This window comes from Anguilla anguilla, chromosome 4, assembly GCF_013347855.1.
Source record: "Anguilla anguilla isolate fAngAng1 chromosome 4, fAngAng1.pri, whole genome shotgun sequence".
Classification (NCBI taxonomy): domain Eukaryota; kingdom Metazoa; phylum Chordata; class Actinopteri; order Anguilliformes; family Anguillidae; genus Anguilla; species Anguilla anguilla.
The window spans coordinates 51,074,343-51,099,063 of NC_049204.1; the positions used below are offsets into that span (position 1 = coordinate 51,074,343).

At 45.3% G+C, this 24,721-nt stretch overlaps 1 protein-coding gene across 9 annotated transcripts in view; it reads right to left on the reverse strand.

Moving 5' to 3' along the window:
* Window positions 1–9,897: 9,897 nt before the first annotated feature.
* eya1 (EYA transcriptional coactivator and phosphatase 1) overlaps window positions 9,898–24,721 on the reverse strand; it is an 82,736-nt gene continuing 67,912 nt past the window's right edge. For all 9 annotated transcript variants that reach the window (XM_035415574.1, XM_035415580.1, XM_035415573.1 and 6 more), the window contains 6 exons: window positions 14,947–15,005; window positions 14,676–14,836; window positions 14,388–14,502; window positions 13,934–14,055; window positions 13,109–13,209; window positions 9,898–10,048 (listed from right to left, as the gene is read on the reverse strand). In XM_035415574.1, the coding sequence (XP_035271465.1) occupies window positions 9,968–10,048; window positions 13,109–13,209; window positions 13,934–14,055; window positions 14,388–14,502; window positions 14,676–14,836; window positions 14,947–15,005 (639 nt within the window). In that variant the 3' untranslated portion in view covers window positions 9,898–9,967. The remainder of the gene's footprint in view (window positions 10,049–13,108; window positions 13,210–13,933; window positions 14,056–14,387; window positions 14,503–14,675; window positions 14,837–14,946; window positions 15,006–24,721) is intronic.

Consider the following 24,721-nt stretch of genomic DNA (forward strand, 5'->3'; position numbering starts at 1 on the left):
TCGCCGACGATCCAGTGTTTTTCACAATCCACATGACTTAGAATGCATTTTAAACCATTAAACTTTGATGCAGAAAGGTTTTGAGTTTCAAAACTTGCCCTTTGTGGAGGCTAAACATTTTAAAGAGAAGAATCAAAGGTATATTTTTCTCTCTTAACGCTGTGGTTTTAAACCTACTGTAAGTAAGTATGTGTTACGCATCAGTTAGGATAATCAGCAAAAAAAAAAAAAAAAAAAACCTGTGCAATGAATGAAAATGTTGAAAAAAAGAGTTGAAAGTCGATACAAATGGCAATTGGCTCAACGCAGTAAAACAACAAAGCTTTTCCCGTATAGCATGGGTGTATGCTCAGTGTGTGTCAGCTGAACATTTTCTTCAGCTGTAGCTATTGGATGGCACCCTATTGGGCAGCACTGGTGTTTCTACATCCTGCATTCTCCAGTGGAAGAAACACACACACTCCCACACACACACACACACACACACACATATGTAAATGCGTGCACACACACACGCACGCACGCACGCACACGCACACGCACACTCACACGCACACGCACACGCACACGCACACGCACACGCACACACACACACACATTAATACCGCTTTCTTTTCAGCATTGAATAGCGTCTCACAAAAAGTTCAGGCCAATGTCTCCTAGTTCCCTTTCCCCCCTGACCCAGCAGAGACTCTCCTCTGGCCCTGCCTATGTGTTTGTGTTCCTAAGTGACTGGATGGGGGAAGGTGTGCAGAGAATAGCATACTGTATATAGTGTCTGTTGCAGGGCCTAGGGGGAAGGCCACGGTTTCCTGTTCCACAAATTCCCAGCTCCTGTCTGCGAGCAGGTACACAAAGCTCCCTTTAACGGGGCCGGGGAGAGCGGGCAGATGAAAAGCAGGCCGCTGATGGCTAACAGATCTGTCCCCACAGACCCCCTCTCCTCAGAACACAGAGTTTGTTTACACTCTCCCAAGCCTTTTTAGCATTTTCAGGCCTCTGAGAGGCTTTGGCCCCGGTCCATGCTGCTGATTGCCATATTCCCAGACCAGAAATGTCACTTACCACTTCGCTTCCCTCATCCGCCTCTTAAACCCTTTGTAATCCTCCCGTAGACTGGAATCACCTAGGATGTATAATATTTGCTTTTTTTCCGGAGAGAAACATTTTCAAATCAACCGGAACAGAAGCTTAACATTCCTGCCTGGGAGTTTTTTGCACTTTATTTGTACGTGCAGCAATGTGGTAACGAAGCGGCTGTTCGTAGGCTCGAGAAGGAGAGAGAAGAACTGGCACTGAGAAAGGGGAATCCACTGAAACCTTTTTATTTCCCTGTCTCCCTCTTTGCTGTGTCTGAGATCCAGGCAGTGGTGTGGGGACAGACCTGGTTTGTCATACAGGTGTGTGGTTGTCTTTCTGCTCACTGAGAAACGCTCATCAGTGCCCGGCAAAATGAGGCGGATGTGTGCCACTGTGTGCCTGTGTGTGCCACTGTGTATACTCATTGAAGCTCCAGTGGGCATGTTAGAACACTGGCTGCCAGGAGGAACGATAAACTCACGCTAAAAAATGCTAAAATGAGCTCACAGACTTAGGAAGAGCGCTGAACAGAGAGGGTGCTCAATTCACATCCTTAACCAGCAGACGAAGCTACAAAGTTATGGAGGTATAAACAAAGGTATAAATGACAAAGTTTACTTAAACGTTGGGCCACTTTGATGAAGCAAAGTGAGCCTCTAAGATCTATATAAACAGGGCATTGATCTTGCTCTTGTCAAAATCCTATGAAATATATTACTCCAGGCACTGATTCCGCTCATCTGTAAGCCCTCATAAACAAAGGAGCAATCTGTATAAATCCATAGTGTGATTTTCTAAAGCCCCATTGCAGTTTGAGGCCATTTGGAGGTAAGCACAAACAAAGAATGAAATCGACAGTAAGGGGAAAGTAACCGTGTTTAAAAGGAAAACTGAGCATGCACCGCCAGCATCTTGAAAAACACCATTCTGACACGGCCCATAGAAAGAAAAACAGGAATAATCACGCGGAAACTAGCGGAGCCTAGACGCAGTGTTGTTTTATTAACCGGACGGCATAAAGTTCATTAAGCTGGCAGCGAGCTTCACGCTACTGCCGGTAGAGAAGGACCTTGGACCCGGTCCGAGCCATAACAGGAGAGAGTCGGACCAATTAACACCAGACAGGGAGGTCCTGTGCGAGCCTGCACAGCCAAATTAAGTCCCGGGGGAGGCAGAAGCTCACATCGCGGGGCTGGGGGGGGGGAGGCAGGAGTCACAGGCCTCCGCTTGCCAAATGAGGCCTCAGCCTACCATATAACTCACTGCCACTCACTCCTTGGTGGGCCTACAAAATCTTACCGGTCTGACCGCAAGCGCAGGTGGAGGCTGGAAGACGGTAAAAATCCCCCACCGCGGTCGCGGACTCTGCACAAAACGCCCTCTGTCTCGCGACAGGGCCCCGTTGGACTTTCCACTCTAACCTTTCCCTGGCTAAAGGCGGAGAAGTGACATCTGTGGGGGCGGGCAGAGCACTTAAGCGGGCTTCCTGCAGGTGATGAACGCGAGCGCGCTCACACTAGGGCGCTAAGAATCTCCGCTCCGCTCCAGACCCGCCGTCCGCACGCGCTCGGGTTGGGGCAGCTCGCTCCCCGGCCGGAGTCGCCCCGAGCTGAGATGAGGAGCGCGGGGGAGGTGCGCGCGGCACCGCCGACGAGGCAGGTGAGCGATTTCAGGAATGGCGGGAGCCTCGCTCCGCTCCGCTCCGCACGCTGCTCCGGTGTCGCGGGGGGCAGGGCAGCGGCTCTGACAGGAAACAGCAGCTGAGGGCCACACGAACGATGTGCCTCCCTCTGCATGACAGCCGTCTGATTTATCATGTGCCACCCTCCTGATTTATCATGTGCCACCCTACTGATTTATCATGTGCCACCCCTCTGATTTATTATGTGCCACCCTTCTGATTTATCGCGTGCCACCCTTTTGAATCAAATACATTTTTAGCTATATGAGAAATATGCAGAACAAATGGCAGAATTGTGAGAGTCTTCTGACTTTCCTATATAAGAGGCAACTGGTAATTCCTTAAATTATAAAATTACTCTTAATTGCTAAATGACAAACGATTACATTGGATAATATTAATTGTACAATTGTCGATTCAAGCTATTATAATTATAACGCATCAAAATGGCCATCAAACAACAGAATCCTTGGCTCCAAAGTCTTTTATGCTGTTTCTTATCACGAGATTCCACTGGCCGAAGCCTGTTTAATTTCACCCTGGATGCTCTGTGTGCTCGGTCCTAAACCTCTGTGACCCCTGCATGACAATGCCCCCACTGACATGTTCATCGACAATGATGGGGAGGGGCCCCCCAGGTCTTTTTCAGAATGTGATGATGTCAGCGCGGGGTCCTCTTTGTGAACGCCCATCCGTGCTGACAGGCGGAGCCCCCCGGACCCCTGCCCCTGTGTGTCAGCCCCCTAACCCCCCCCCACCCCCCCTTCAAATACCTGTGGGAGCCAGGGCAGCACCGGTTAAAAAACAATAAGCACCGGACCTGATTTAGCAGCACGGTAATAACGCTGGTATGATGATATGCAGCCTTAAGTGTTTTTTTTTTTTTTTACAGGGGCCGATCACAGGCACACAGCCCCCTGTCCAAAGCACCACGCGAGCAGAAGCAATTTAAGTATTTAACTATATGTGCGGTGCAGTGCGTGGACTGCGGCCATTTTAAAGTTCAAACTGGACTGCAGCTCGCTTCAGAAAGAACTCCCGGAGTGTGAAACACATTAACTACTGCATCTGGAGGAACATGCAACTATTAATAGACTGGCTGGTTGTAAAGGAACTCAAGCAGATCAGGTTCTTTTGTTTGATATGTGTGTAATATAATATTTTTTTTTTCTGAATGCGACGCACTGTTTAGAGGCACTCTGTGAAAATCTGCATGAAATCCCTGTCTGGGCAGTGGTGTAAATCTCGGCGGAGTTGCTTATTATTGAGTTACAGTTTTATGGGTGCTGGGTGCTTTCCTGGGAAAGGCAGTCCAGCATTGGAGGCGATTGTACCCTTGTACCAGGCAATTATGTCAGGGGGATAAGAAGCCTGTCGGGAACAGATAGCGTAGCGCCTTGTTGTCACTGTAAAATCTGATGACTTAAAGATTTAAGTACAGCATCAACAAAATACCTTTCTGCGATGAGGATTTTACAGTATGTAATTACTAATAGCATTAAACTGCTATATGTTTGTTGTATAAGCTATATTTAAGCCGTATGTTTCAATGGATATTTTATTGTGAATATTATGTGTATTTATTGCATGTTATTGTACATTTTTTGTCACAAACATCTCTGGGATTACACTCATGCAGTGTTTCCATATGTGTTTTGAGTAAAGTGGGACAGTCAGGACAGTATTTGAATATTCACTACTACTAATAAAAGATCATTTTAAAGCGTGTGAAATATGCTGATTTCTTCACTGCACTGCCAAAAAAGGCATCCCTGCTCCAGCTGACCTACCATACATTTTCAGTGTGTGTGTCTGTGTGTGTGTGTGTGTGTGTGTGTGTGTACCAACAAAAAACCCATTCTGTAAAGAAAGTCCTTTTTTCCCCACTGAGATGTAAGGCCCCAGAAGGTCTTCTGACTTTCAGCTGTTCAGAAGTGGGAAAAACACAATATAAGGTCATTGTGTTGTTGCATTCCACGGATAACAGACCGAACTGCTGTTCCTGGCAGACAAGCCCTTCTCTGGACTATCGTTCAGACGGCATCTGAAAACATAATTAATTTCAATATTAAAGAGCGGGGGCCTAAATAAAATTCCACGCATGCTTAATTCTCCTGTGTGGTTCTCCGGGAGAAATGCTTTCTTCCTTTTCCAGTATAGCGTTACATGCTGGACTGTCTTTTCTTTGACCACCACATAAAGGAGGTCTCATAAATATTTTTCACGTGTTATTTTAACTAACTCATCTCCCTGTGGCAAAAGCGGGTTTGATGTTTTAGAAACTCTCTGGGCGCAAGTGCTATTGTAAACGACTGGGTCGGCTCTTAAGAGAACGCAAACTTAGCGAAGCGCCCTGCTTTTACAGACTGTTAGAATGATAGCATGTGTCTCAATTATCTATGTGTGCTATCCACTTGTCTGCTTCCACCAACAAACTGCACTCTTACGACACAACTTCCTCCAGTGCCAAAGGACACCGGTGCGGTTTTGGGACAGTAGACGATACTGTGGTTTTAGAACACAGCCCTTATGACCTAGACATGAGCAGTTCCATTTCATGCTGTCCACATATTTGCATTGTAATGTTAATGAGTGCTGGTTTGTTTGACAAAAACATTTTATACACATCAATCATTTTAGAGGGAGAGATGTGAAATTGAATATTCAGTTAGCGTGTTACATTACAGTTAAATTTCACCCGCATGAACACTATATTTGGTAAACAGCCACACAAATGCATCGGCAATGGATAATTTACACTACTTTGTAAAACACCTGCAATTTAGCATTTTGTCCTCTGATACATATGGAAAAAGTTTGTGTATGAATACACAACAGAATGAACTCATAATAATAATAAACTGAAATTTATAATTAACTGAAAAAACAGACCTAAGGGGGCTCTGCTTTTGAAGGGATGTTGCTGACACATAATATAAGCTTTATTATACAGTAAACAGGTAGGTCCTTTTTTCATAAAGATAAACTTAATTTAATAAAACAATGCAAAAATGTCTGACTTTTTATAGATTGTAGAAATTTAGAAATGTCGGCTTAAGCTGGTATTAAAATAATAATAATAAAAATTAACAATTAATAATATTTTAAGTTAAGAATTAAAATGACTTTGCAGCTAATGTAAATTGTTTTTAAAATGTAAAATTTGTTGGGTAAACAATTTAAATGAGTTTCATGAGCTGCATACATAATTTGGGCATTAATTAATTGCTAAGCAATTATAAACCAGGTTACTTACAAGTTAAATAATAATTGATCTAATGACACCATGGCTGTTTCCAAATAATTACATCATTCTATTAGATCCCCAGTTGCACATTAAAAATGTTGATGACAAAAAATTGTATGAGAGCTGTCAAAATGTCTACACCTACAGTATATTTCAAGTGCTACTACAGTCAGAATACCTCAAGCCATCTTTAGTTATCATCAAAACAAAGGAAGTGAGGTCTAAAATCAATAATATACTAAAAGCCTTATTCTCTTTGCTTCACTATTGGATAATATAGCCATCCAGTGGTTTTATTTGGCAGTTTGAAGCTTCCATAGAGAGGAGAACATTAACACAATGAATCAGGGCCAATGCCATGCAATGCCAATGCAAGGCTGGGTGTCCATTGGAGAGTATAGGCAAAATCAACGTTTACATTTGGTTAAATCTGATGCCGTTTCGGTGTTATTGCAATCAAAATCAAATGAAGCTGCTATAAATTAAAAATGTAAAATGCCATCACGTGATTGGTGATTTTTACATGCAGGAAAAAGGAAGCTATTGGGAAGGGATTTGTACCCTGTGATTAGTGTGAGGGTCAGTGTTTTTATTTGGTCTAGACCTCCAGTAGATCTTGTTTCTGTTTGTTTCCTGACCCAAATTGGTTTCTGAGACTGGCAACACCATTGTGGCTCCTGATTGAACTGCACTACTACCAGGGAGACGGTGCTTTTTTCCATGAGGTTTGACAGAAAGGCAAGCAAGTAATGCTCCGGATATCCTCATCGCCATTGCCCTCCACACAGGAGACGAAGGGCTTTCCGTGATTATGGACATGTTACGTTTACACTGTCACACATCCTTCAAGCAGCTCATTTAATCCTTCACCCAACACAAGCAGGGAAATTGGGGGATGGATTTAAGAGTGTAAAAAAGCCCGCTAGTCCTCCTAGTTAAAACAATCCTAGCAAAATATTTTTTTAAAAATGAGAGGATGTATAATTGTTCCTGTGAGCAAAATTTGAAACAAAAGCACAAGAACTGACATTCGAAAAGAAGGAAGTACGAAGAGAGAGGTCGCATTGTATTATATGCTGTATGCTATCATGCCAAATGCACTTGACATTACAATATTACTGCAATACAAGAAGTCAAATATCAAAATATGATATGTTGCAAAATATGTATGAAACCCATACAGCCATAACTGAGAGGTGTTTTTTCTCTTTCAGAGTACCGGATTCAGCTGCAGAACCTTTTCTTCTCCTTTTCTCCTTCACCGTGATGCAACTTGCTATATGTTTCTCTGTAGGCACCCAAAGGTCAAATTTAGCTAAGTTCTGTGACTACATAATTTTTCATGTTAACCATGATCTTGTGTTGAATCATACACAGACCTTTAGTACAAAATTCACAATTATATTCTAATTTAGAATTAAATATTTAATATGCATAGTAAAGTGAACAGAATATGAAAATGCTTTTGAATGTAGTTATTGATGTATTGAAAATCCATTTTGATTTACAATACAATAGTATGACCTGTATCCTTTTGTTGTGTGGCTTATTGAAGATTTGTAAACATAGCTCTTTAATTGAAAAATAAAATAAAAACTATTTTATACCCTGGATACGTGAATCATTAATAAATAACCATTATAATATAATAATAATAACCATTCTTCTTGTTTAAAATGTGCCATTTATAAACCAACATTAATGCATTCATTATTCAGATGTTAAATGCATTAAAATGTCTTCATATCAATACATTTCATTATTTGTTGCATTGTTCTTACTTGAATACAAAGAATGTGATGATTATTAAATAGGCTACTATTTGATTAACTAGAAAAAATAAAATGTACTTTAACAGTTCACAAATCAATTTTATTAATTTAAACACAAACAAATAATAATGTCAAAAAAATCTGTACACATCTTTTGCAGACACAACAAACTGTGTTTAACAATGAGGCCCAGGTAATGTCAATTTTCCAGTTTGCATTATTGCAACATAAAAAAAAGCTTGCTGTACTGTATCTATAAAACATTTCATTGCCTACTGTTACCTTGATCTAGCAGCAAATATGTTGTTCCCCCTTGATACCAGGGGAAACGTTGCTTTCAAAAGAGCAAAAAAAAATTAACAAAATAAAAATTGCATATGTGGTGAAAAATATGGTTTTACATGTCGGCTTTGGGACAGAGGCCCTCACCAGCAGAAACTGAGCTACAGTGACCATGTGTGGGCAAGGAGAGTCAGAGACAGCTAGAGTAAGTTCCTGGGTAGGAGATTCACAGTTGAAAGCACACACATGTTCTCAGCCCTCTCGAGTCATGGCTTCCTCTAGGTCCGAGACCTAGGATAATGCCAGGCCATATTCCGAGTTAGCATTACGAAGATGGGCGTTATGAATTTAAACTACAGCGATCATAGAGGACACGGAATACGATTCAAAAATCAAAGTAACATGACTCGTTAAAAAGACTACTTCATACAAAATAATGCTCGGTGTACAAGAGTTTTTGTTTTTTGCGCTGGTAAAAAAAAAAAAAAGTAATAAAAGACATTCTAAGCTTTCGATGTTTCTTCTAGGGAGGCTGAGGTTAAACCTTGCTTTGTTCAAATAGTAGTTACATTGGTTATAGTGTCTCTCAGACCTCTGCTAGGTACCAGACGTCTGCATAATCAAACCCCTTCCCAACTTTAATCAATCCTTTAAACATGCTCTTTGTTATTATTTTCATGGATGCCCGGATGTGGGATTTAAAACCTAATGACTTATCTCAAGTACTCAATTTAAAAGTTACAGTTCAAAGACGTGAGCTCTAATATAAGGTATCTCTAAAAAAAACAATTCGAAGAGTGATTTTTTTTCTTCTTCTAGAAGAGCCTCTCATTTTTGATTAGATTTGAGTGGAGACTCAAGGCCATCGCAAACTGCAAAACTGGGACAGGGTAGCAGGTAGAGAAGATGAAGAGCTTGAACGAAATAGTCATTGACACTTGACATCCATGCTTTTGGTCTTGACAAAACAAATTATCACAAAAAAATCCCATTATCTACATATTTATATAATGAACAAAAAACCTTGAACACATCAACACTTTTAAGGCACAGCACCAGCCGATGTGCAACCATGCCTTTATACTTCAATTAAAACGCATTGCCACCGTCCAACAGCATGTACCTAAACGAATAGTGAAGGGAGAGTCCAGTGATTATAAATTTACACACACAAAAAAAAAAAGAGATCTCTTCTGTACACGATTGTCTCAGCAATGTAAATAAAGTTTCTTTTCTTAAATTATTAGAAAACCTTTTTCCATAAACAACTTCTTCTCGGTGGGATGGAATCAAAAAGTACTTTGCATTGTGAAAAGGCACAAGTCTTACACTGAAGTACCTTGGAGGTTTGGGGGTGGTGGGGGGGGGGGATGGGTTGCTTTGCTCTCACACCCTCAGTCCATAAATAAGAACGCAGGATACCACAGAGACAATGGTGATCAAAAGAGGGCCTTCTACGGGCGGACGAGTCCCACTGTCTTAGCACTGGGAGAGGCTGGGCCGGAGGGAGGCCGAGTGGAGTTTAGGTCCGGTGAGGCTCGGAGACGTCGGTAGCTCTGGTTTCTTCACAGGTGTGAACCCTTGTAGAGGCGCGGCACAGACAGGGCTGTAAAACATTTTGATGGCTTTTTGAAAGCAGCCAATTCACAGTAACCGGGGCCAGCAGCTGCACGGCCGTAAATTCACTCTCCTCCGCTCAGAAAGAAAGGTCAGGGGTTAAGACGAACTGTGGCTGTGTGTCAGCGCGCCGGGGGCGCGTCGCTCAGTTTGTGGCGCAGACGCTCGGGGACGCTCGGGGACGCGGGAGGAGCGCGGCGAGGTCCGCGGCGGGCGGGCGGGTGGGCGGGCGGGCGGGTTGGGCGCGGGACGGGGCCTCCAGGGAGTCAGCGGGCCGCCGCCGTACCGCTACAAGTACTCCAGCTCCAGGGCGTGGTGCAGCGCCATCAGGTCCGAGTGGCTGGAGATCCTCCAGAAGGGCATGTTGTGCTGCGGGAGGAGAGCGGACGCGTCAGGAGTCAGGGACACACAAGCGCCTGTGCTGGGGCTCGGCCACGCCCGGCGGCTCCAAACCCCCCAGCCAGAAACAGCCTCAGCCCTCCTCACTGCCACCGTAACACCTGGAGCACTACGCCTGCAGCTACCGCCTATGGGGCATTCTCAGTTTGGAACTCCAGCTTCAAGTCAAAATAGCCTGATAGGTGTAAAATCCTGAAAGCATGGTAACATACGCATTCATGTTTTATACTGTCCGAACAGGCTGGATTTATTGGATGGGGCCATTTCTTTAAAATGCAAACGTTTTCCTGTTTTCGCTCACAATTCCATTTCTGGGATTTGGGAATCTCAGGCTAAAATCTGATTAGGCATTGCTTTTGCATAAGAAATCCACAGGGAATGAAGGAGTTTACCTAATATGTAAGGGTTAATGACCTTGGGGCATTATGCAGTTCGAATGGGCGACACAGAGGTAGTAAACTGCCTGAGGCGAAGACAAGGGAAATCTCCCTAGAATTCAAACTGCGCAATGCCCAGCCCCACGGTCATTATTCCGCTTACACAGCGGCTTACCAATAAAAAGCATAATTGTAATCAAAACATGGATTTCACAATATGCAATTATATTGCAATGGAAACGTCAGGTATTCCAGCAAATATTGCAAACCCAATACCACTTAGCAACCAACGCCTCCCTCAAGTGGGTTAGTTATCAAGCTAGCTTTATGCTAGGTCCGCCATCACTCACATTACCTAAAATTAAAATTCAGTTTGGTTTCAGGTCAAACTTGTCTCACAGTATGCTTGTTATCATGGATAGCTAGCTAACTAACTACTTAATTGTGTTCAAAACAGAGGCAAAAATATAAACATAGTGAAGATATAACTACACTAGCTACTCTCTGCAGTCATTCATTTACATCAACCCGACTATGCTTGAGTTGAGATCATTAACACTGTTGCAAGTATGATACTGTAAATGCAATTTACGACAAACAGTCATCATTGTCCACACACGTATGTAAAAAAAGGCATTGCTGAGTGTGCAGAAATAGTTAATGTCCAATCACTGCTTAGGAGTGCGAGTTAGAAGCTCTTCATTGAGAGAGATTAGAAGGCTGTGGAATCTGTAGGGAAATGAGAGTGGGGGGCTGTGGAAGCTGTGGGGGAATGTGAGTGGGGGGCTGTGGAAGCTGTGGGGGAATGTGAGTGAGGGGCTGTGGAATCTGTGGGTAAATGTGAGTGGGAGGCTGTGGGGAAATGTGAGTGGGGGGCTGTGGAATCTGTGGGGCAATGTGAGTGGGAGGCTGTGGGGAAATGTGAGTGGGGGGCTGTGGAATCTGTGGGGGAATGTGAGTGGGGGGCTGTGGAAGCTGTGGGGGAATGTGAGTGAGGGGCTGTGGAATCTGTGGGTAAATGTGAGTGGGGGGCTGTGGGGAAATGTGAGTGGGGGGCAGTGGAATCTGTGGGTAAATGTGAGTGGGGGGCTGTGGGGAAATGTGAGTGGGGGGCAGTGGAATCTGTGGGGGAATGTGAGTGGGAAGCTGTGGGACAATGTGAGTGGGGAGCTGTGGAATCTGTGGGTAAATGTGAGTGGGAGGCTGTGGGGAAATGTGAGTGGGGGGCAGTGAAAGGGGCTTGTCAGGGACAGGCCTCTCCCTCTCTGGACCATTACCTGCTCTTATCAAAGGTAAAGGTCCTCCCAGGCATGCGTTCCGCTTAGTAAAGCTTGCACTGACCCTAAAAATGCTCTTTCCCTTTTGTTTTGTAAATTGCCTGTGCTTTTAAGTTTAAAAGCTCGAGATGTTATCTCGTTCCTCATTCACAGATTTAATAACTTGGGGGATCGTGGGGGGGCTGAGAGACCTGTTTTTACTGGGTCCCTTTGAGAACCACTCATCCCCCCACCCCTGCTTTTTTCCCCACCCCAATTTGCACTTACGGCAGACCGGTCTAGATTTCCTTACAGCGTCAGCGCTAAACGGCAGCGGGGTTTTGCACTGCTACAGGCAGGCCCGGAGACAGGCCTTCCAGTTCCCCTCTCTAGCTCTGAAACAGAAAGTCATTCCAGCGCCACAGTGCAGGGGCACTTAAACTCCACAGACGCGGAGGAATCACTTTTGCTTTCGTCAATCACGAGCAGGTCTCTGTGCACGCACTTGTCTCCAAGCACGACAGGCATCATGGAGAGCCTGCAGCAGGCTTCACGGAGCGACAGTCGTTTTTCTTTCTCTTTCTCTTCCTCCGTAAAGTTCACGCTGCTGAATTAGCCCGAGTGAAAACAAAGCCTGTTTGGACAAATTCTCTCCGGAGAAATGCTGATTTGACAGTGCGAATAATACCCGTGCCCGGTGCTTTGGGGCGGGGGTCTCCTCTCCTTCACCTCAGCAGTGAAAACAGCTCTCGTCGTCAGGCAAAGCAGCTAGCGCTGCCGCTAATTAATGAATCTTTGGACGGGTGGCTTTATTGTGAGGGAATTCGGTTTACATCAAAGGCTTGGCGGAAAAGCTGAATGCGCCAGCTCCTTGGCAACGGACGGCAGGTAACATAAATCTCCTTGTTCGAGAAACAAAAGGGAAAAACAGGCCTGGATGGAGAAACACCTGAGCTGATATGCTGTCTTAGCGCACATCAAAAGCCCACGCCAGCCAGGCCTCCTAGTTCCTATTCTCATGCGCTTGTCATTGCAGCAAATAGCCTAATTTCATCAACAATGATTTAAGCCTCTTAAATGCATGTTCTATTTATGGGCAAGTCCCCTCCAACATGCCTGAAAGGACTTGTATAGCGTTACACATATTTATGCCGCTTAGGCTCTGGGCAGAAATTCTATATAATTATGCCATGTCGTCCACTCTGTCCTGTGACTCGCTCAAGAATGGCACTGATTCAGTGAGGGGGGTTTGTCAAGCGCAGATACCATTTCAATAAGCTCCTGGCATGACATAAAAAATGACCAAGCTAAAGAGGTGAGCAAAGGGAGAGCGCTCCTGCTCTTACATCACTGCGGTGTGCATGTGTCACGGCTCGTGAGCGAGCGCTGAGTTTTACCTTTTTAGAGCCTTGCTCCTCTTCCACTCCGTCTCCCACGACAACGTAAACCACTTTCCTCCCGAACCTCTGGATTACTCTCTCAAAGCAGCTTTCTTTCCCTGCAGAGAGCAGAAATGACTTCAGTGCCTCGCGACACCTCGCAAATCGCTTCAGTTCAATGTGGACGCCTCCTTAAAACATCATGCTGTTACGCGTAATACGCTGCGACAGATTATACAAACTGTCAGCCTTCACTTAGGGATACAATGAGATCAATGTCCTTGATACAAAAATACAAAAGGCATTAAGCGTGTGTCGTTGTTTTCTCAGAAGACGGGACAAATAGAGTCTAACAGTCTAAATCAGGCTCATATGCTAACGCATTAGCACAGCATTTTGGGCCATCTCCCCAGTAGGAGTGATCTAGCTAGCCCCAGAAACAGCACTAATGTGAAGGTTGGTGTTTATTTTGCAGTTAAAACGCGGGAGGGGGGGAAAAAAAAAAAAAACGTCGGTGTGGAATGACATAAATTTGCAGAAGTGGTTTCATATGCAGGGCTGAGGCGCAGAGGCCCGCTTTGGGGCGGAGCTCGGGGAAAATAAGCCCGGCCTGATTAGACCCCTTCCTCAGAACTGCACATCAACCCTCTCCAGTGTCCGCCTCTCTGCGGCACCACGCCATCACACGCCATGCGCCCCGCTCTGTTTACACATCGCATCGCGTTCGCTACGGCCACTCCCACGCCACGCACACACGGGCACCGTTCATGCGCACGCATCACGCGTGTTCACGCACCGCACCGCGCCGCTCAAAGCACACGGACGACATGAGAGGACACTTACCGATTTTCGTTGCGCTATAAATATTTTCAATTGGAAACACTATTCCCAGTCCATACAGCAAGACCTTTGCCAGAGCGGGTATGAGCTGCGTTGTTGTGACTAAAATATTCACACAGTTTGACCTGGAAGAGAAACAGGAGCATCACCATCTAGCACAAAAATGGTGGAGTTCAACTCCAACGTGAACTGCATTGGTCAGACACTTCTAGGTTTGCCATTTAAAAAAAGGACACTGTCTAGCAATGAGTGACTGAACATAGTGTGTTATGCTAAATGAAGGCTTCACTTAGTTTTTTCTCAAAATCAACAGAAGCAAATGAAGACCTTCTCTAAAAAAGGGAACATGATTTTTCTGTGCATTTCTGAGGCCTTGCCTTCTGAAATGTTTATTGCATGTGCTTTTTCCATATGTGTGGGGTATGCATGCATGTAATTTTCATGCGCAAAGCTCTACCTTGAGTGGATTAATGTTAGTGCTTTCAGTGCCAGTGTTAACCAGGAGTCTGTCAAGGCTTCAATTTCTGCTCGCAATTGCAACCAGGCTTCCCTTTTGGCTGGTCCGAGCAGACCTGAAAGGCAGGGAGATATTGTTTGAGTTGGAACTGCCGAGCGAATGCTCTTCTATTTCAAAACGTAGCCCAAACCTAGCAGTGCTCCAAATGGATTCTTAAAAATACACGCAGTCCTTTTTAGACGCACTTCCCTCTCCGCGCATCGAGTGAGCAGTTTATTGGGGGATTACCTCCGACGTTATTTTTGTACGTGGTGTAAATTTCTTTTACTCGTCTGTAGCGGAAGGCCAGCTTTCTCATCCAGTCCACTCCCCCCCGCACGCCGGTGGCCAGGCACAGGTTGGCGCTGGTCGCCGCCGCGTGGAAGCCGTCCGTGGCGAAGTTGTACGTGCTAACCGGAAAAAAGAAGGCGCAATTCAGGCGGCTGCGGGAGTCAACTGTGGCGCCGCTAACGCTGGAAACGCTACACACGCGGAAACGGGCACAGGAAATCAGCCGCACCTCAGATCCTGACCGTTGTCGTCTGAGGAAACGTCATCGATGTGGACCTGGTCGCACTCCTGAAACAACAAAAAAAAAAAGAGTGCAGTGAGACAGGTGGCACGATGACTTCTGAAACTGTGTCCTGCTTGATTCAAGCGAATGCTAACAAAAACCATGTTTTAATTCAAACGGCAGTTACATATGCAGCATGTCACCCTGACTGCACACACACACAAATCTATATGCATCTGACCGTGTCCAGCTAGTTCACACACCTGGACTTAAGCAAGAATAGGATCTGGACCCACCAGCCCCTACCCATTACACTTCTACCACTAGGTGGCTGTCTTGATATGCCTTCCTGAAAGTACAATCGATTGAGATATAATCAGCAGGCTTTAATAGCCATCTGGTGGGTAGCTGCCATTTTCTATTGGTGAAATACACGAAGACACAAACTTTCACAGGAACTAAGAGATAGCTGCATGAAAGGAGCGTGTGTGCGTGTGTGCGTGTGTGTGTGTGTGTGTGTGTGTGCTCTCCATCCAGGGTCTCTCTCTTCTTGGAGAGCCTGAATGGTTCTGCAGCTTGAAGCTGATTCGGCCAGTGTACACAGTAACACAAACCAGACTTTCTGGTAAATGTAACGTACTAGAAAAATTGAACCTGATGCTAACCGCCAATGAAATTATGACCTCTGATTGCTGCTGAGCCACACACCAACACAGCCCGGGGCCAGCTTTCTGGAGAGAGCAGACTGAAAATCTGTTATTAGTTTACCATTTATAGGAGTTCCACCCCACCCCCCTCCCCTCTGCCCCCCCTCAGGAGCTCAGAATGTTAGCGAGCTTTGCTCGAGCATTCAGATCAACAAATTTCACATGGGGAGGGAGATGGAAATCTTTTTCAAATTCAGCCATACACATAATGCTGCCAACAATGGGTCTGGACGTGCGAAACTGAGGTTATAGCTAGATACTTTAGGGTAAATGTTTGCACAATTTTTAAGAGAGGGAGAAAAGCTATTTGATTCAATTTTCCCAGTGAGTAATTTCTCCTATTTTTAAGAAATTGAATAATGACATGAACAACTGTGTAAATAACTGCAGGTGATTTGAAGGATTTGTGTAATGAAAATGCATTTGCTGTTGTCAAGTCACTGGACAAAATAGACATAGAAATCATCACCTGTTTTAAGTTTTATGAAACCATTTCTTTGAAAGCTGAAACCTTGAAAAGAGAATTCCTTTCATTTTAAAATGTTCTTCTCCATACTTTCATATTAAGCCTGTAATTAAGTTTCAACCGACAGTTAAGACACCAAAACACAAAAATGACTTCCTTGTTTTAACTCCATCTGAACCTGGCCAAATGCTGACGTTATTGCATTCCTGTCTAATGCAACAGCAGGGTAAGAGTAAGGGCTTTAGACCGTAAACCTTTTTTATTTTACTGGTTCCCCTCTGAACAAATTTTTCATCTCCCTGGATTTGTGGGGAAGGGAGGAGAGAGAGACGTGAGGAGAAACTCAAACCAGCTGTTCTTTAACAGAATTAAAATCTTGACCCCCAACCCCTGTTCTAATGCAGCCATTCTCTCGCCAAGCCTATCCCAGCAAGGCTCGAGATCCAAAGAGGAAAAGACTTTGACCCTGTAACCTTCTCCTCCTCTCCAGGGGTCAACAGCCTCAGATAAGGGCTGGGAGGGGGGGGGGAGAAAGTCAATGTGGCCTCACATGTAGTGCTGCTAGCCTGCCGTTCGAGAAGATGGACTGCCAATTGAAGACATGGGTCAGGAACTCCTCAAGTTGTTTGCATTATCTGTTTCGGACAAAGTCGCCAATGTTTCTTTAATGTTTGCGGGGCACCAATTTGTCATAAGCGGGGCTTCGGACAGGCTGAAATCATTAAGCCCGGTCTTGTTAATGACTTCTCCAAACCCCCCTCCCCCCCCCCCCCCGCCCCCCCCCTTCTTTAACACTTCTAATTCTGACGAAAACAGGCCATTTCTAGGGGAGGGATTCTTTTCTGAACTTCACAAAGAGCTTTAATCCCTGGAATCGGCGGGGGCGTGTTTGTATGTATAGGCCTGCCAAAACCTAAAATTACACATTTCGCAGAGAGAGAGAGGGGCAGAATGCCATTCAAATACCATTCAGCTGCAAATCACTGGAATGGCCCAATTATCTACTAATTGACTGGTAATGAAGCTAATGCAATCACACAGCTCAAAGGCCCTTAGCACTTCTTTGTGCCATTTGCTATATCAGAGATCTGGAGCTGAAGGAGAGGCATTGACTGGCGTTGTTTGATGAAGGAGAAGCTCATTGTGCTCTGCTTTTCCACACCTCTTTATCTCTCCAAACCACCTCATCTCTGCTCACACACACTGGGACTGAGGGACGACCTTACAGCAGAGATCCCACAACTGACTTCTGAAAAAGAACTTTGTTCAACACACTGATTTGACCAGGGATAATGGCTGTGGAATTTCTTCAAATGACAGCATAGTTTCAACTTTGCAACTTTTGTGCAGTGGAATTGATGAAACCAATGCAACTCTGAACACTGGGAAGACTCTGAATCCATAATGAACTTGGAAACATGACCTCGGAACAGACTGTCTGACCACTGCATCCCCCCAGTTAGCTTCTGCATTCTCCACATCCAATCTGCTGTGGAGCACAGAGTGTTTACACAGCCTTCAAAAGCTCTCCTAATTCGGCAGCCATTACAATGTGCAATTAACACAGCGCTGGAGATCTGCGGGACGCGGGACCTCCAGGACGGAGGTTAGAGCACTGAAAGAATGCGCAGCCTCCGACAATTACAGAGCACAGCTGGGGCTCACATAAACCACTTGACTGCCATTCTGGTAGCATAAGCAGTGCTCTGGTGGAAATGACTGAGCTCACTGTTATACAGTAACTCCTGGGGTGTGCTCCTTAAGCTCCCAAGCACATAGTTAAAGCCACTTGGTTAAGGCTAAATCATATTTATGCCCCGAAGGACACACCAGGGGCTGAAAATCAGGCGATACTGTGCCGAGCACCATTAGGAGGTGTTGGCGAATTGGCGAGGGACAACCTAGATGAGGCCAGGTGTGAAGAGCCATACAGTGATTAGTGCTGTGCTACAAGCTTAATGTGTGTGTGTGTGTATGTGCGAGTGTGTGCGTGCGTACGCACGTGCGTGTGTGTGCATGTGTGTGAGTGTGTGCATGATTGTGTGTGTGTGTGTGTGTGTGTGAGTGTGAATGTGTGTGTGTTTGTGTGTGTGTGTGTGTGTGTGTGTTTGTGTGTGCATGTGCGTGTGTGTGTGTGAGTGATTGTGTGTGTGTGTGAGTGTGTGTGTGTATGTGTGTGTGTGTGTGTGTATGTGCGTGTGTGAGAGTGTGTTGTTTCTGAACCAGCTCACTTCTTTATGACTGGCTTTTGTTCTTCCTCACCAAGCAGTGGTCTTCACAAACCTGACAATCACCGCTAACTCACACCAGATGTTACTACTGTATACTGTGCTAAGATCCACCACTGTAACTCCTACTTAATTACTGAGAATGCAAACACTTTGTCCAGCCGTTGGATTCATCAAAGCTTTTTTCTTCTTCAGTGCAGCTCCTTTTTTCCAGAAATGGAAAGTAAGGACAATTCTACACAATTTTACCAGAACGCAGCAGCTACTGCAGCCAGCTTACAGAAGGGCGGAATCACACACTTAAATAATAAACACCTTCAAATCAAGCAGATTTGAATGTCTTTTCTCTTTTTCTCTACATTTCCCTTTCCCATTCCGGGACGTTTGAGCCATTTTGTCTTAAAGGAAGTTATCAGAGCCTCCTTTGTTCGTCGGGCATCTGTCAGTGAGCAATCAGAACAGACTGGCTGATTCTTCCTGTTGGGCAGAGGGAAAGGTTAGTGGTGACTGCTCTGCAGAGAGCTGCAGAATGTCAGAAAGAAAATGATTATTTAAAACTATAAACCTTCCTCCGCCTGTCATAGGGCCGGATCAGGAAACATCCGTATTGCATTACACTCCCTCACTTCGCCTTTGAGCATGAGGCACGGCTCTCTCTCTCTCTACCTCCCTCTCTCTCTGCCTCTCTCTATTTACCTCCCTCTCTCTTTCTCTCTCTCCCTCTTTATCTCCCTCTGTATCCCTCTCTTTTTTTCTCCCCCTCTCTGTTTCTCTCTCTTTCTCTCTCTACCTCCTGCTCCCTCTCTCTCTCTCTCTCTACCTCCCTCTCTCTTTCTGTCTCTCTCCCTATTTATCTCCCTCTGTCTCCCACTCTCTTTTTCTCCCCCCTCTCTGTTTCTCTCTCTCTCTCTCTACCTACTCCCCTCTCTATCTCTGTCTCTCTCCCTCTTTTACCTCCCTCTGTCTCTCTCTCTTTCTCCCCCCCCCCCCCTCTCCCTCTCTCTCCCTGGGCAGGTGAGTAGCCCTGTGACAATGCCACAGTGTGAGCGATTACAGACATCATCACAGCATTCCTCGCAGCGTACAAGCTAATTCCATGTGAAAAAGCCCAATCTATGGTTCGCAGGTTCTCAATGCTGCCACTCAATTGGCAGGAGCTGTCATCCCCGTCTGGGCTGCAGTTCGTGACCCTCACATTTCCCCCGCTTTCCCACCACAATTACCCCGCGCCGAAGAAAGGGGTGCAGATTACCTGTGGGTCAGGCACAGGATATGGAGAACAAAGGGAGTTCTTCAAGCCTACTTCATTCCAATCTACAATTTGTGCTTGAACAGCGAAGGAATTAAAACAGTACCGCAAACACAGCCTTCTAGAAATACACGCATGTATCCTTGTACTGTTCTTTTCACCCCGCCCCCAGCCCATATATCCACAGACTAAAAGCAAAGGGGGAAAAAAGAACCTCTGTTTGTGCAGAGCTAAAAAGTTCAGGCTAGTCTGATTTTTGCCTGAAGCCACGGGCCTATGTGTCCCCCAGCAAATAAAGCAGGAGCAGCTTTTCCTCAAAGGTCTTTGAATTGGTGACATTGTTTTAAACTGTCATTTCAAAATGCAACCAATGCGGCGCATGTTGAAATGTTCATGGAAAATGTATATTTTAGAAATGGCAGCTACTGAAATCAAAATTAAAACAGCTGGTTGGGAAAGTGATTACTGTCACAAACTGGCAAATTGGATTTCAGTGAATTATTTTAAGCCACAGACACTGATCACTTTAAGTTCTCTGCAGTAATAGGTCTAAAAATGCATATACCGTAGTTATAACCATACTGAATATACCACATGCCCTTACCTCAAGTCTATCATTTGTTAAGATTTTAAGTTTGAATCAAAAAATAAAAATTGTGATTCTGAAATTAAATTTGTCTAATGACGTTCTGTGTAAGATGTAAAAAATAATGAATACAAATCCAAGAAGAACTACTATAAAAAATAAAATAGGGACTATTTTTAATAGAAAAACCCAAGAGATCTGTGAACAAGCATGTTCTGTTTGTACCGTGCAGATAGTCTTTATATTATATCTTTAAATTTGCACCTTATTCAAATTATCAACTGGTAAACCTCCAGAAATCTGTCACACCAAGTAAACAGAGTGATTCAGTGATTCAATCACACACCGTTTCATGACCGCAAATTATGTTATTTGTACCTCGTAGATATCAGTTTCTTTCTTTAGAGTCTTTAAAAACACATACATTCCTTTAACTACTCCAACTCTGCCTAAACTTGTACCAGTTAACTTCACAAAGAAATTAGATATCAACGACTTATTACACATCTGAAATTAATTAATTTTACACCCCAAATGTGTCAAAAAAACACAGCCGCAGACTGGTTTAGATATGTCTAGACAACTCTGTTTCAGGCATTTCACTGAAGACTATGACAAGCAGGTAGCACAACTCTTTATATAACTTAAGGCAGGTAATACATTTAAAATAATCTCATTTGTCATCAGCATGTTGGTCATGTTTTGGTTTTTTGCAAACCCACTACCCCTATTCCGATGTTGAGTCACATTAATGTGCCTCAGGTGGTGGAGGTGGTGGTTGGATAAAAGCGTCTGCCAAATAAATGTAATGTAATGTAATGTTGAGGTGTGTGTATCCGTATGTGTGTGTGCGTGTGTTTGTGTGTGTATGCGTATGGGCGCGAGTGTGTGTGTGTGTATGTGCGCGAGTGTGCGTGTGAGTGTGTGACTGTGAGTTTGTGTGTGGCAGGAGGGAGGGGGGGAGGGGGTAGTGCAGGGTCAAAGGTGACTGGCACACTTCTGAACCATTACCCTCTCTATTATTACCAACACACATCACTGTTCCTCATATGGAGCAATCAGCAAGCAGGCTGCACAAGTCGTCAGAGCAGAAACACATTAAACCCAGACCTCTAACTTCCAAACCACACGGGAGAGAACAAAGTCGTGCACAGAAGTGAAGCACACAAAGGAATAAAACAATTCCACACCGGGCTTCTCATGACTAAGTCACGGGTAACGTTCCACTCTTCCTGTGAATCACTCCAATCAATGCAGGACAATAGCTAGAGCATTAGCGCACATTTTTGTGTGGAACCTAAATCACACAGGTAAAAGAACACGCTCCGCATGACAAAATAACACCCAAAGGTGAATGATGGTATCAAACAGAGAGAGTCTCTCAGCAGGTAAAACCTGTTATAAAATATATTACGTAAAAATAAATAAAAAATTGTAGAATCACATATTGTAGAATCACAACAAAAAAAATCCAGCCAAATTCATGGCATTGAACAGAGCCCATCAGAGCACTGGTAAATTTAAACTGACTGCAGCCTGTCACTGTGGAGCTGACGGTGTCTCCCCGGCGCAGCGGCTGTGGCGTGTCACCGGGCCGCCCGCCGGCATGCCTGCTGAGAGGTACCGAGAGGTACCGGCGCTCTGATTTAAAGTGTTCCCGCCTCTCCGCACCCCGTCCCCGCACCGCCGCCCTTTGTCCTCCGGACGCACGGTGTTGTTTTCCGTCCCGGGGAGCGGAGCAGCCCCCACCCACCCCCCCCCCCACCCACCCCCCCGCGGTGAGGGGAGCGCGGCCCCGGTTCCCACACGCAGGACGCCGCTTTTACTGCGCCCACGGAGCGGCCAGGAATGCTTTCATCCTCGCCCCCCCCCCCCCCCCCTTTTTTTTTTGGAGCTCGCGCTCAGGTACCGGGCCTCTGTTCTCCCCCCCCCCCCTGCCTGCGGTGTGAAACGCGGTCCGACGCCACACGAGGTCGACGCGCGGGGGCGGGGCCTAAAACAGGAACCTGCGTTAAGGCCACGTGGTTACTGCACGGGCCTCGGTGAGGTTTCGCCGCGGAGCGCCGTCGTTCCAAACGCGGGCCGAGGACGGGGCGTAAATCTGGCAGCCCTTCGTATGCGGAGTGCGCGTCGGCGCACACGCACAGCGCATCCACAGCGCATCCACAGCCCCCGCTGGGACCACAGCTGCTGACGGGAAAGCTTCCCATCGCTGCTAATAGAGATTTCAAAGAGAATAAACGTCTGTGGAGCTCATTAAAAGGAGCTCATTCTGACACCTCCCCAGCAATAAAACAACAGCACGTGACCCTGAATCAAGCGCCATAAATGCTTTCTCATAGGAAAATGTCATCATGTACAACAGAAATATATTTATAAAATTCAATAATACCATTACTAAAATTCAGGTTTTCAGTGTGAAATAAAACATGCAGTTACTCAACATTCACATTTACCTGCAACATGAATGTAAACTCTGCCACAATGTACGCATCACTATTTTACGCACTAATTGAAAACTATTGAGTAAAAATAAATGAAAGCTTAGAAGACGCTTTTTCTCAAAAACTATTCATGTTACTATGTTCACAACCGTAATATATTAATTGACCAATTGAAATAAAGCGCAAAGATCCAATATTGATCATTTTAGGAGTGTAGTATTGTTGATATATTCTATGAATCCTTAAATTGAATTCCGTAAATGAATTTAAAACTTCCTAAATTAATTAAAGCTCAATTATAAGACTGATTAATTGTGCTTTTGTCATTATGTTCCTAAAGTTATACACATTTCAAGTTTATATTCTATTCTGCATGTACAGTAGTACTGGAACAATTGCTTTAAATGAGATAGCTTAAAAAGGTTTTATTATTACATGCTATCACCGCCCCAGTGGGGTTTAAAAAAAGACGGCGTGAAAGGATAAAAATAGTTTAATCGTCCATTTTAATAAATCACTATTTGGGGATTTGTCAGTGGGGCGTTTGGGCTGATTTACGGAGACGTTTCTGCTTTCCCATGCGCTGTCCAAAGGTCACCTCGAACACACCTTATTTACCACGCCGCCATTTCTTAGATTCTCCCGCGCCCGGCCGCCAGCGCCGGGCCGAGAGTGAAACCGATCCCCGCCGACCCCCGCGCCGCGCCCCCGTCTTTTTTTACTTCCTGTGCATCATCACTTATCGGCAGCGACGGCGGCCCAGACTGAACCCCTTCCCCCCACCACCCCCCACCCCCCCCCCTCCCCGTCGCGCGGCCAGGCTAGCGGAAACGGCGGGGTGCTACTGAGCCACTGTTTAAATCCGTTCAGAGCGCTAACGGCACCAAAAAAACAAACTAAACAAAACAAAGGAAGAGACCGGCCCATTCGTGTAGCTGCAAAGCCAAGAGGCCTGCCCTAACAGCTTGGACAATGCGGGATCTTTAAATATATGCATGCTTAACTTTAAAGCCCCTGGGGTGTTTGTACTGTATTTAGTTCTGTTAGCATGGGGCCGGTAAATCAGGCGAGAGGAAGCGCTCTCTTTCAATAGCGCCGCTGCCCTCCATTTGAGAAGCTCAGCGCTAATGGCGAACACATTATGATATAAAGTTCATACGTGGAGAGAAGCGTAGGAACAGTCCAAAAACACGCCAATCATGAAATTCATTATCATTCTTACAACAAAAACAATTACGAGAGACGCTTGACTTGTTTTCTTTCGGGTGTAACGGGAAACGTAGCGGGAAAATAGCATTTTTGTTCAACACTATACATTGTTATTTCAGTCTCCATGATACTCTAGTTTTACCAGGGGAAAAAAAGCACTTGGCTTTTAAGTGACAGAAAAATGTAATAATTCTGTTGCTGAGATAGAGCAGACGAAAAAAAATATGCATCGCACATTTAAATAATTTTATAGCAGCCCAAACTGCCAATTCGTCCTGGAGCAGTTTCATCGCAGATGAAAAGAAATCAAAATATAGGACAGATGTTGAACAAACCACATTTAAGCTTTGTCACAAACTGCCATTTTTCAGATGATTGGGGCACATCTATTAAATAAGGTGCAGTTGGCTCAATTGCAAACTGAGAAGCATAAGGAAATATTTAACAACCAATTTCTACCAATTAACTTTGATCAGCCTGGCTTGAGATTGGAATCCGTTTCAGAGCCTCTCAGCTTGTCTGAAGTGGTACAAACATTAGCTTCCTTTGTTTTTCCCCTGCAGAAAAAAAGGCATGGCGGGGAACGCTGAGTCCTAGCAGACCGGACGCAGATCTCCCTTCACACCGCGGTGGAGAGCAAGCCGCCACTCGTCCTGGGAGGCCCGACTGAGCGAGGGCCCCGAGAGGTGCCCCTGGGTGGACAGGTTTCTCCCGCGTTAGGCACGGGGTGCCCAGCGGCGGTGCGGTGGCCGCGCCCGACGCGCCGCCCGGGGGGTTCAAAGCTCGCCGGGCGAGGCAGACGCACGGACAACGAAAAGCGGCGGTCGCCTGGCGACGGATTTTAAAGCGTCTCACATGAATCACCGCTTCACGCCGTGACCGAGGAGCCGGG